This window comes from Canis lupus, chromosome 25 (assembly GCF_048164855.1).
Source record: "Canis lupus baileyi chromosome 25, mCanLup2.hap1, whole genome shotgun sequence".
Classification (NCBI taxonomy): domain Eukaryota; kingdom Metazoa; phylum Chordata; class Mammalia; order Carnivora; family Canidae; genus Canis; species Canis lupus.
The window spans coordinates 6,006,014-6,018,655 of NC_132862.1; the positions used below are offsets into that span (position 1 = coordinate 6,006,014).

The following is a 12,642-nucleotide window of genomic DNA, read 5'->3' on the forward strand; positions in this document are numbered from 1 at the left end:
CTTACATCACCCAGTGCTCTTCAGGCCAAGTGCTCTCCTTAATCCCTGTCCTCTAGTTATCCCCTCAACCATCTCCCCTCTGGTAACCATCAGTTTGTTCTCTACAGTTAAGAATCTATTTTTTTCCTTTCTCTCTCTCCCCCCACCCATGATTGTTCTGTTTCTTAAATTCAACATATGAATGAAATCATATGGTATTTATTGTTCTCTGATTTATTTCACTTAACATTCTCTCCAGCTCAATCCATGTCCTTGAAAGTGGCAAGATTTCGTCCTTTTTTATGGTACAGTAGTATTCCACTGTACTTATATACCACATCTTCCTTATCCACCCACCAGTCAATGGGCACTTGGGCTATTTCCCTATTTTGGCTATTGTAGATAATGCTGTTATAAATATTTGGGTGCATGGATCCCTTTGAATTAATATATTGGTAGTCTTTATAGCTCTTTATTTTAAATGTCTTTGTAGCTCTTTATTTTAAATGAGAAAATATACAGGTGCCTATGTGGCTCAGTTGATTAAGCATCTGACTTTTGATTTGGGCTAAGGCCATGATCTTGGAGTGATGAGATAAAGCCCCATACTGGGTGCCATTTTCAGTAGGGAGTTTGCTTGTTCATCTCCCTCTGCCCTTCCCCCTGCTTTCTCTCTCTTCTCTCTCTCTAAAAAAAATAAGTTAAAAAATAAATCTTTTAAAAAAGTCCTCAACCTCTGCACTCCTTTTTACTTTCTTCTTTCTTATTCTAAATCTGAACACCTTGAGAGTGTTGTATGAACTTACTGCCTTCCTTTGTGTATCCTATTTACTCAACATTTTGCAGTCTGGCTTCCAACCACTACCACTGCTACTGTTACTGATTTTATACATTTATGGAAGAGAATATTTCAGCGTGTGAGAAGCCACTCAGTAGGTATATACTGCCCAGGTTTAAATCGGCCCAAACCAGTTCTCAAGTCTAATCACTGAAAAACTCATTTATATAAATGTGCATTTGCCTAAAATTTCTACTAGCAAATTAGATTTCACATATGAAGGGTAGGTTCAATTGCTCTGGGGACTGGACCCATTCTTAACACTGTTTTTATTTTTCATTTTTTTTCCTTTTAGCATTTTCAGGATTTTAAAATCTGATACCTCTAATGCAATAGACCAACAAATATTGTAGATTCTTTAAGCAGCAAGGTCATGCAAATAGATTCCTTAAGAACATGCGAATAGACAACTCTAAGTAGCAAAGCTGAAGATAAATTCATCTGGAGAACATTCTCTTCTAAGTTGGGAGACAAAAATTATAGTTTATCTTGTTTTTTTGGCTGACATAATGGGTGTAAAAAGCAAAACACAGGTGAAAGGAGATTGAAGTTTACCATCTCCTCATCAAGACTTGAAGACTACTGCCTCTAGCTTTGGTTTTCTTTTTCAACATTACTTTGGCTATTCAAGGTCTTTTCTGGTTCCATACACATTTTAGGATTATTTGTTTCAACTCTGTGAGAAATATTGATGGCATTTTGATAGGGATTGCACTGAATGTGTAAATTGCTTTGGGTAGCATAGACATTTTAGCAACATTTGTTCTTCTAATCCATGGGCATGGACTGTTTTTCCATTTCTTTGTGTCTTCCTCAATTTCTTTCATAAGTGTTCTATAGCTTTCAGACAATTACAGATTTCAAGCTATATTACAGAGCTGTAATCAAAACAGTAGATTGCTGGCACAAAAATAGATACACAGATCAATGGAAAAGAATAGAGAACCCAGAAATGGACCCTCAACTTTATGGTCAAATGATCTTCAACAAAGCAGGAAATAATATCCAGTGAAAAATAAACAGTCTTTTCAACAAATGGTGTTGGGAAAACTGGACAGCCACATGCAGAAGAATGAAACTGAGCCACTCTCTTAAGCCGTACACAAAAAGTAAATTCAAAATGGGTGAAAGACCTAAATGCAACACAGGAATCCATCAAAATCCTAGAAGAAAAACAGGCAGCAAACTCTTTGACCTCAGCCACAGAAATTTCTTGCTAGACATGTCTCAGAGGTGAAGGAAACAAAACCAAAAATGAACTATTGGGAGTTCATCAAGAAAGCAAAGGAAATAATAACAAAACTAAAAGGCAACCTATGGAATGGGAAAGGATATTCCCAAGTGACATATCATAAAGGGCTAGTATCCAACATGTATGAAGAGTTTATCAAGCTCAACACTCAAAAAACAAAAAAAATCCAGTTAAGAAATGGGAAGAAGACATAAACAGACATTTCTCCAAAGAAAACATATAAATGGCCAACAAACACATGAAAAATGCTCAACATCACTCAGCATTAGGGAAATACAAATCAAAACCAAATGAGATACCACCTCACGCTGGTCAAAACACCCAAAATTAACAACTCAGGAAACAGCAGATGCTGGCAAGGACATGGAGAAAGGGGAACCCTTTTACCTTGTTGGTGGGAATGCAAACTGGTGTAGGCCCTTTGGAAAACAGTATGGAGGTTCTCAAAAAGTTAAAAATAGAACTATAATGTAACTCAGCAATTGCATTACTAGGTATGTAAAGAGCAATTCAAAGTGGTACATGTACACCAATGTTTATTGCAGCAATGTCCATGATAGCCAAAATATGGAAAAGAGCCCAGATGTCCACCAACAGATGAATGGATAAAGAATATCTGGTACTCTCTCTCTCACACACACACACACACCCCACATGAATATAACTCAGCCATCAAAAAGAAAGAAATCTTGCCACTTGTAGTGACATGGATGGAACTAGAGGGTATTACAATAAGCAAAATAAGTCAGTCAGAGAAAGACAAATACCATATAATTTCACTCATATGTGGAGTTTAAGAAACAAAACAGATGAACATAGGGGAAGGGAAGGAAAAATAAATGAAGATAAAAACAGAAAGGGAGGCAAACCATAAAAGACTCTTAACTTTAGGACACAAACTGAGGGTTGCCAGAGGGGAGGTGGGTGGGGAGATAGGTAATTGAGTGATGGTATTAAGGAGGGCACTTGATGTAATGAGCATGGGCTATTATATGCAACTGATGAATTGCTAAATTCTATACTTGGAACTAATAATACACTATATGTTAACTAAATTGAATTAAAAAAATTAAAAGACTTGAAGATGGAATATTTTAAGTTTTTGGCATTTTGAATAACTTCATTTATGTAAAGTTCAAGAACAGGCTAAGGTAATAGTTTTCCTTCTTCTAGCTTTGTTTTTTGTTATATAAGACCATGATCCCTAGATCTGAAGGTGCTCGGACAAGCGTTTTGTGCCAGTCTCAGCCTATGGATAGTTTAAACTGTTGGCTAGAAATGTCTAGGCCCCATGAGCTTCCCACAGTCTTCCCTTTCCAAACCAATTTTATGACTGGGTGGCTCCTTGTGGTTCTTATTATGACTGGAGATGCCCTTCAGCAACAGTCATCAGGAAACTTGGGAAAAATAAAGATTTATTACTTACAGGATCTAGAAATTACATAGATCCCTGGGCCCGCATGGTGAGGTGTTAGGGGTATGGAGAGGGAGAGATTGCCTGGTTTCTCTTTTATTTTAGGGTGAAGAGTGGCAGCCTGAAGTTTCTTGGGTTCTCTCTGTGATGGTGAATTTTAACACAAGAGTGGGAATTCATAAGAGATGAATCTTTGTATTTCCTTAAAATATTTATTTATTAAAATATTTTATTTATTTATTTATTCATAAAAGACACAGAGAGAGGCAGAGACACAGGTGTAAGGAGAAGCAGGCTCCCTGTGGGGAGCCTGATGAGGGTCTTGATCCCAGGAAGGGAGGATCATGACCTGAGCCAAAGGCAGATGCTCAACCACTGAGCCACCCGGGTGCCCAAATTTTTTATTTTTTATATCAGTGTTGCATTATTGGTTTTCTTTCTTTTGAATATATTCTACAGAATTATATTATTTTTTCTAGATGTTTTTGAGTGACTACATCTTTCATTTATTTCTCAATTCTGGTTTTTTTTTTTGTTTTTTTGACTTCTTAATTTGTGGTATTAGTTCCTTTATCCCTCTTTTCGTATGTTACCTTTTGTTGTCTTTCTAATGCTTGGATTTGAGCTTTTAGAAACTTAAATTTGTTTCTTGTTTACTAATGAGTAAGGAGAGATCGATTAAGATAATGGTTATACTGGCAATGTTTTGTAACTTTAGTATATAATGTTCTCATGTTTGTAATACTCTATATAGAGTTTTGAATATTTTGTTGACATGGGATTTTTTCTATTTACCAATGTTTTATTTAAAAACTTACCAGAAGTTGGGATTTGCAAAAGTTACCTTCAATTTAATAAATGCCTTTGTTTTTAGTTCTTTCCACAACTCCTCCTAGTCAGATGCTGAATCGCCTGAAATGATCATCGTATCTTTTCAACCTAATTATTTTGTTGTCTTATCCATTTGTCTTGTGGAAAACTGTCTTCACATTCCCTTCCAACCAATGGAGCACAGACTTTCCAAATAAGGAGCCCTAGTCAAGAACTAATGCCTTAGAATAATAGTCAAGCTCTATTTAGACAAGCTCTGGAATCTTTCTTCCAAATGATGTGACACGGTGTGTAGGAGAAGGTGGGAACAAAAAAAGAAATGCAAAGGAACACAGTCTTTGTAACTGTGTCTTTGTTCACTACTTAGAGATATTTCCCCAGTGTCCTTCTCACAGCCGCCTTCACCTCTTTATTCTTTAAGCTGTAGATGAGGGGATTCAGCAGGGGTGTGACTGCACTGTACTGCAAGGAGATGAGAAAATCCAGGGAGGAACCTGAGGGAGGCATGAGATAACAAAGAAAACCTGAGCCAAAGAACAAGGTCACTGCAATGAGGTGGGAGGAGCAGGTGGAGAAGGTCTTGCTTCTGCCTGAGGTGGAGCTGATGCTCAGGATGGTGGAGATGATGCGAGCATAGGAGAAGAAGATTGGGAGGAAGGTCCCAAGCCCATGCAATAAACTGGAGGACAGCAGGATATCGGTAGTGATGGAGATATCCGAACAAGACAGAGGGAAAAGGGCAGGCAGCTCACAGGTGTAGTGGTGTATGGTTTGGGCCTCACAGAAGTCCAGGTTAATAGCCAAGAGCACAATGACAAATGCATTGAGACAGGCCAGACCCCATGAGATCAACACCAGCTTCACACAGAACTGGCCGCTCATCACCTGGCCATAGAGCAGTGGGTGGCAGATGGCAGCATAGCGGTCATAGGCCATCACCGAGAGCAGACAAGCTTCAGTCCCTGAAGAGAAAAACACAAAGAACACCTGGGTGAGGCAGCCCTCCACTGAGATGGTTTTCTTCTCAGACAGAAGGTCCTTCAGTAGCTTGGGCACAGTGACAGAAGAGAAGCAGAGGTCCATGAAGGACAGGTTACTCAGGAAGAAGTACATGGGAGTGTGGAGGTGAGAATCAGCCCTGATCACTAGCAGCAGCATCAGGTTCCCCATCACAGTCAGGAGGTAGATCCCCAGGAAGAACACAAAGAGCAGAGCTTCGATGTAGGGGTCGTCGGACAGCCCAATGAGAATGAACTCCGTGATGGTGCTGTGGTTCCTCCAGGCCATTTGTGGAGGGGGTTTCCTTGGAATAAGATAGAAAAAGGAGTGATATCACTCATGATTGTTCCCACTTTTTAGGGGATAATCATGTCATCTTATATATCCCTCCCCCACTGCTTAGTCTGACCTTGTGCTCAGACCTCTCAAGGCTGCCTTCGCTGTATATCAGGAAGAGTTTTTATCCTTCCTCATTCAGTATTCATGTTCTTTAGAGAATTCTATTCCTGTTTCATAGGAATTTACCTGATAAATAACATTGCTGGCTCACTTACACATTAGTCTTATTGACTTTTCACTTCATGCTCCAAAATTCAGAAATCCTTACAATCATGTGTCCAAAACCATTATATGACATATCCACAGTGAATGTACTAAACCTTTTCTCTTCTTGTCATTCTTCTTATTCAAAATATCAAGTTACTTACTTCCTAAACAGCACTTTAAACTTTAATAGTTTTTATTTGTATATAGAGTGTTTCCAAAAATTTTATTTGTTCTTACAATTTTTGGTGTATTTTATGAACAGAAATTTATCCCATTTTACCCCTGAGGAATATGCTACTGAGCTCCATTGAGAACCAGTAGAAAGCCAGGAAATAAACTTTTCCAAATTCTCATCCCAGTGGCTAGGCCTGGTTCCAGGAATAAAGACCACTTTTCTTGCTTTGACATTCAGATTTTTCTCATTTGTCCTTAACCTATTTTTTAGCTTTTTTGGCCCCTTTTGATATTAGAAGGGCCTATTTATTTGTCTTTGATTACATTTTTTCTCCTTTCAGATGTTCTCCTTCTTTAATCCACTGACCCAAATTTTCATATGCTTTCTAGCTTCCTCTCAAATCCGAGTATTTCCTTGTCAAGTATAGTTAAAAGCCTGATTCTATTAATAACTCTATCATCCAGGGCTCAAGCTCATCTTAGACCCAAGTCTAGGTTACCTGTGTCCCTGTGCAAACAGTGCACTCTGTTCCTTCGGGTGACGTCAGCTAGATCCAGTGGTGGTGAAGTATAAAGAGTTGGAGAATTTACTTTTGAGAATCCTGCATGGATAAAAATGTAAACATGGTTGAAAGCACACATTTTACTTGGAATCTACTCAAGTGAAGTGGAATGAAAAGTTTGTTCTGTGCTCTTCAAAGATTAGAGAACACCAAGTATTTGCAGGTAGGACTATATTGAAAATGGTTTCTACTTTTCTACTTTTACTTGTAAGGGGTTATTTGACCACGGGATCTTTGGAGAGTTCAGGGTCTCATCTAAGAAGCCTGTAGCATTTTTGAAAAACTATTTTTTGGTGATGTGCTAACATCTGCATTTTGTGTAGATGAAGGCAGCAGCTGTTTGTATCATATGATCTTGGGATATCATCCTCCTCCTCATCCTAAAGAGAAACTCAAACTGAGTCCAGGCATTTCTTTAATGACCAAGGACAAAGTCTTCCATTTAATTTTACATTACATTACAAGCATGAAAATAAATCAGTTTCAACCAGGAAAATGAACATCAGCTTTCATTTACGATTTAGAATGAAAGACATTGGCTTTATTTCATACTGACATGAGAGAGACTGATGCCAGATTTACATGTAGACAAGAACAAAGGACTAAAATTAAACAAGGGGTAGCTTATTATGTAAATAAGAGGATATCAGAAGTGTTCTAGACACATCCAAAAACCACACTGGTTTTTGGATATATTTGGAAAGAAGTGAATGAAGGGTGGTTTGGAAGGTCAGTTTCCAAGCGACTTGAGGCTTACTGGGGCTGCATGCCATGTCCTGACCTTATATTCATGAGGAAGAATTTGAAAGGGGAGAAGGATATCAGTGCTGGAAGCGGGAGGAAACCAAAGGTCAATTTAATCCACTTGAAACTATTCTCATTGCTGTCCTCTCCAGTATCTCTCACACTATTCACATTGTCATAGTGGTGACTAGATGGAAAGGTTGTTCTAATAATAGAAAAAATACAACTAGAAGTCTGTGCAAGCAAGGAAATAAGTAGCTTCAACAAGTCAACATCTATTTCTGATATTTCATTCCAGGTGTCAGCTTTCTGCAGTCTTTGGGGATCCTGACAAATAAGAGGATTTATGTCTATGCTTGAGATGTCCATGTCACCAATGTTATAAGGGAGTGAAGACAGATCTTTCTAAGATCTTTCCAAAGCATCTGAGACAAATGAACATTAACAGAGACATCAGGGGCCAATCCAGAGAAGGAGGTGGCCTATGAAGGGGTGAGAAGTTTCCATCATAAGCTGGGAAAGAAGAATGGGTTGAACAGGAGTCTCAGGATCTAGTACTAGTAGGATGTATCCGGAAGTTCTGCAGATGGAGTAAAGATGGAGCATGGTGAGCAAAATTAAAACACATATAGAACTTGTTAGGAAAAAATGGGGGATATCCAATACGTTGGAGGGTATTACCATGCTCTTGGCTTTTCCTGGAGGAGGCAGCTCTTGTGTATTCTGGCTTTCCCATTCAAATAGACACATCATAGGTAAAGTCTCCCCATAAGAGAACCTATGTCTGACCCTTGACAGAACAGATAGCGATTTCTTCTTGCTGTCAGTGGATAATAGGCATCAGAATAGTTCAAACTTTAGAAACATTGAGGATGCCAGGATATCAAGATTATTTACTGAATACCTTAGCCTAGAGTAGTGTCATTCTGCAATGCAGGCCACTATATGGAAGGACAAGAATATCTTTAAAGAAGTTCCTATTTCCAACTGGCATATACTTCATTAAAACTTCCTCACATCATCAGATCTAGTAACCTGCCATCTCTTCATTTATTTCCTCTGAAATTCTAAATACTGTCTTAAGAATAATACATAAAGAAAGAACAATCTAACAGAACCAATCAGAGGCCATCTGTGCTTATGCAGCCGTAGGCTGGGTTTGGCACCCAGGGGAAGCTGGGCCAATGCTTTGTATTCTCTGAAGTCTAGTCTGAAACCAAGTTCTGGACTCACTAATTAACACAGTTTTCAGTTAACTAGAAAGGTAAACAGTAAGAGGCACAGGGGACTATTTGAAATTTCTGAATTAAAGTAATTATTTAAAGCCTAAAAGAGAATTTTATTAGGCTAGTAGAAACTGGAGAATAAGAAAAGCATTTTTAAATCTCTCTCTCTCTCTGTAGTGTGTGTGTGTGTGTATATATATATGTGTGTGTGTGTAGATGAATATATGTACTATTTTTTGGGTAATATTTGTTGAGGATTTTTGCATCTATATAATTTTATTATAGTGTCTTTATCTGGTTTTAGAATCAGATAATGCTGGCTTTGTAAAATGAATGTGGAAGTATCCCCTCCTTTTCTATTTTTTGGGAAGAGTTTGAAAAGAATTGTCATTAGTTCCTTAAATGTTTGGTAGAATTCACCAGTGAAGCCATCTGGTATTGTATTTTTTTTTTTTTTGTTGTTGACTCGTGTTTTTTGTGGCTAGCTTAAACATTTGGAATTTAAACAACATGCCCTTTTTACTTTATATATAATTGACATGAAACATTTTTTTCAGGTGTACAACATAATGATTCAATATTCATATATATTATAACATGATCACCACAATAAGTGTAGTTGACGTCCCACTATATATAGTTACAAAAAATGTTTTTCCTTGAGAACTTTTAAAATCTAGTCTCGATAACTTTTGAATGTATAATACAGTATTCTTTTTTTTTTTTTTTAAGATTTTACTTATTTATTTGAGACAGAGAGAGAATGAGCACTGAGGAGGGGCAGAAGGAGAGAAAGACAGAGAAGCAGACTCCCTACTGAGCAGGAAGCCTGATGCGAGCTGATCCCAGGACCCGGGGATCATGACCTGAGCCAAAGGAAGACGCTTAACTCACTGAGCCACCAAGGCTCCCTTACAATATAGTATTCTTATAGTCACCAGGCTGTACATTACATCCCAAAGACTTATTTATTTTATAACTGGAAATTTGTACCTTTTGGCCACCTATACCCATTTTGCCCACCCTCTACCCTCTGGCTTCCAGCAATCACCAATCTGCTCTTTAGGAGTTATTTTTTAATTTTTTAATTTTATTTATTTATTTTTTTTAGGAGTTATTATTTTTTTTTTTTTAGGTTTTTTAAAAATTTATTTTTTAAAAGTTAATATGTGCATAAAAGGAAACTGAAAAACACAAGAAGCAAAGAACAAAGTCATCCATAATCACAAGCAGTTTGCAGTTTGACTTCTAGGTCCCGTGTGTGTATCTATCTACACAAGTAAGCATTTTAAGTAAGATTGTACAGTTATGTATCATGCTTTTACACACCATGAATATTTATCATGTCAAAGTCCCCAAACTATGAGTATTTTGATAACCAAGAATACACCAACTCCATCTGAAAAAAAAAAAAAATGTAATCCTGCCTTTCTTGGCGACAAAAATGGCAACAGGACTCTGGATAAAGATATTGACAGAGTTACAATTAAAATACTGCATTCCCTTAATGTTCAATTAAAACTGAGACATAAAGTAACAGAGTACACAACATATAATGCTTCTAAAAGAACAACATGTTAGGAGTAGAGAGTTAAAGTAACAACACCCTTTAAGTATTAATTTACAGGAATGGTTGTTACTTTGGGAATGGAATTGTTAAACCTGATGTCTTGGAGAATATGCTGACTGTTCACTGGGGGACAGGGGCAGGGAAGAAGTGAGAAGAGAAGGGTTCTGTGCCCTTGAGTCTTTAGACTAAAATTCTGTTTAAAAGTAGAGGTAGTAAAATAATCCCTTTATAAATGTCCTTTTGTTAGTTTTTAGGAAGGACTGTTCTGGGAGTGTCTGTTAATCCACTTCTTAGAGCTAGATGTAGTCCTATACTTAGTTGTTAATATGGTGGAGGGAGCAGAGGAGGGGTGAAGGGAAGGGCTTTTTGCTAGTATCTCCACATCTAGAAGACAGTTTTAGGTTATAACCATAGGTCTATATGTATGTTTTTATGAAGTACCTGTGTTTGTTGTGGAGAAGTTTCGTTATTTTGCAACATCTAAGCTTTTTGGATGTCCTGAGGTGACAATGTATGATAAAATGTACAGCTAGTGAATTAACCAATTTATAAGTTTCTCTTTGTTATCATTGTTAGGAGTTATTTTTTAAATTGAAATATATTTGACATATAACATTGTATAAATTTAAAGTGTACAACATATTACTTTGATACATTTATGTAATATTATTGCCATTGTAGTGGTAATTTGCACCTCTGTCATGTTACATTATAGTACCATACTGTTGATTATATTCACTGTACTGTGTATAGATCTCTAGGATTTACTTACTACTTGTTGCAAGGTTGTATCTTTATTTATTTAAAAATATTTTATTTATTCATTTGACAGGAGAGAAAAAAAAAGAAAGAACACAGCAGTGGGGAGGGGCAGAGGGACAAGGAGGGGGAGAAGCAGGCTCTCTGCTGAGCAGGAAGCCTGATGTGGGGCTCAATCCCAGGACCCCAGGACCATGACCTGAGGTGAAGGTAGACTCTTAACCGACTGAAACACTCAGGCGCCCCAAGGTTGTATCTTTAATTTTTTTTTTTTTAAGTAGGCTCCATACTCAACCTGGGGCTTGAACTCATGACCCTGAGATCAAGAGTCACATGTTCTATCAACTGAGCCAGCCAGGTACCCCAGAGGGTTGTATCTTTAAATAACATCTGTCCTATTTCCCAAGCTCCCATCTTCTAGGAACCATCATTTATTCTGTTTTTATGACTTTGGCTTTTTTAGATCCCATATATAAGTGATATACAGTATTTGTCTTTCTCTGTCTGACTTATCTCACTTAACACAAAGTAGTCAAGATTCATTTATGTTGTTACAAATGGCAGGATGCCCCTTTCTTACGGCTGAATAACATTCAATTGTATACATATACCACATCTTCCTTATCAATTTATTTCTTGATGGACACTTAGATTGCCTCCATATCTTAGCTATTATGAATAATGTTGAAGTAAACACAGAATTGCATATATCTCTTTGATATCCTATTTTCATTTCCTTTGGGTATCTATCAAGGAGTGGGATTGCTGGATTATATGGTAGATCTCTTCTTACTTTTTTTTTTCTTTTTTTTTTAATTTATTTTTTATTGGTGTTCAATTTACTAACATACAGAATAACTCCCAGTGCCCATCACCCATTCACTCCCACCCCCCGCCCTCCTCCCCTTCTACCACCCCTAGTTCGTTTCCCAGAGTTAGCAGTCTTCTTACTTTTTTTGAGGAACCTCTGTGATGTTTTCCATAGTGTCTGAACAAGTTTATATTCCCACAGCATAAATACCCTACATTTGGTAATATCTACCAATAATGGCATCAGACACCTTTTACAAGGCTTAGTAAGAGATAGCAGAACCTATGTTGTTACTACTAGTTATAATAAACCCTCTCCTTCCCTGCTTATATACAAAGTTTGGGATTGGAACAAATTGGAGAGGGTGTTCATTTCATTGGCCTTTCCAGGAAGTTTAGTGTTTTTGTGAGAAGCCATTTCCTTCTTTTCTCATGAGGGAAGGAAGGATTGCTTTTCTTTTGTAGAATCCAAATGAATGGGGTCCTAAGAGAAATGCTCACAAAAACAGATAATGCCTGCAAAGCGGAAGAGACTGAGATCTCAGTCCTGTTAGACATGTTTCAGAAGTAGACTTGCTGATCTTTCCGCTATGCCTCTCTGAGCCAGAGAGAGAAGAATTGGAAAAGCTGACAGATGGGGGTGGGAGTGGGATGGGTGTGAGAGGTGTGAGTGTGTGTGTAGATATACAGCAGCCAGCCTATCCACTGTTTAGCATGGCAAGGATACATGAATTTCCTTGGCAGGGGGAGTCAATTGGTCATCTTGGTAGAAAGCTGATTTTGGACCCTAATTGTCACATCTAGGATGGTTGTTAGGGAGTTTCCCTTGGCAACAAGGAGCTGTGGGGTGCTGCAGGTATAGAAGAAGAGGCAGGAGAGAGGAGAGTGAACAGGAGTCAAGTCTTCTGAGTCAGGGAACTTGCAGAGGCGGATCACA

General features: G+C 37.8%; 1 protein-coding gene across 1 annotated transcript; it reads right to left on the reverse strand.

Moving 5' to 3' along the window:
- Positions 1-4,677: 4,677 nt before the first annotated feature.
- LOC140616798 (olfactory receptor 8S1-like) lies at positions 4,678-5,601 on the reverse strand. Its single transcript, XM_072797549.1, has one exon. The coding sequence runs from the start codon at positions 5,599-5,601 to the stop codon at positions 4,678-4,680; it is 924 nt and encodes a 307-aa protein (XP_072653650.1).
- Between the last annotated feature and the right edge of the window lie 7,041 nt (positions 5,602-12,642).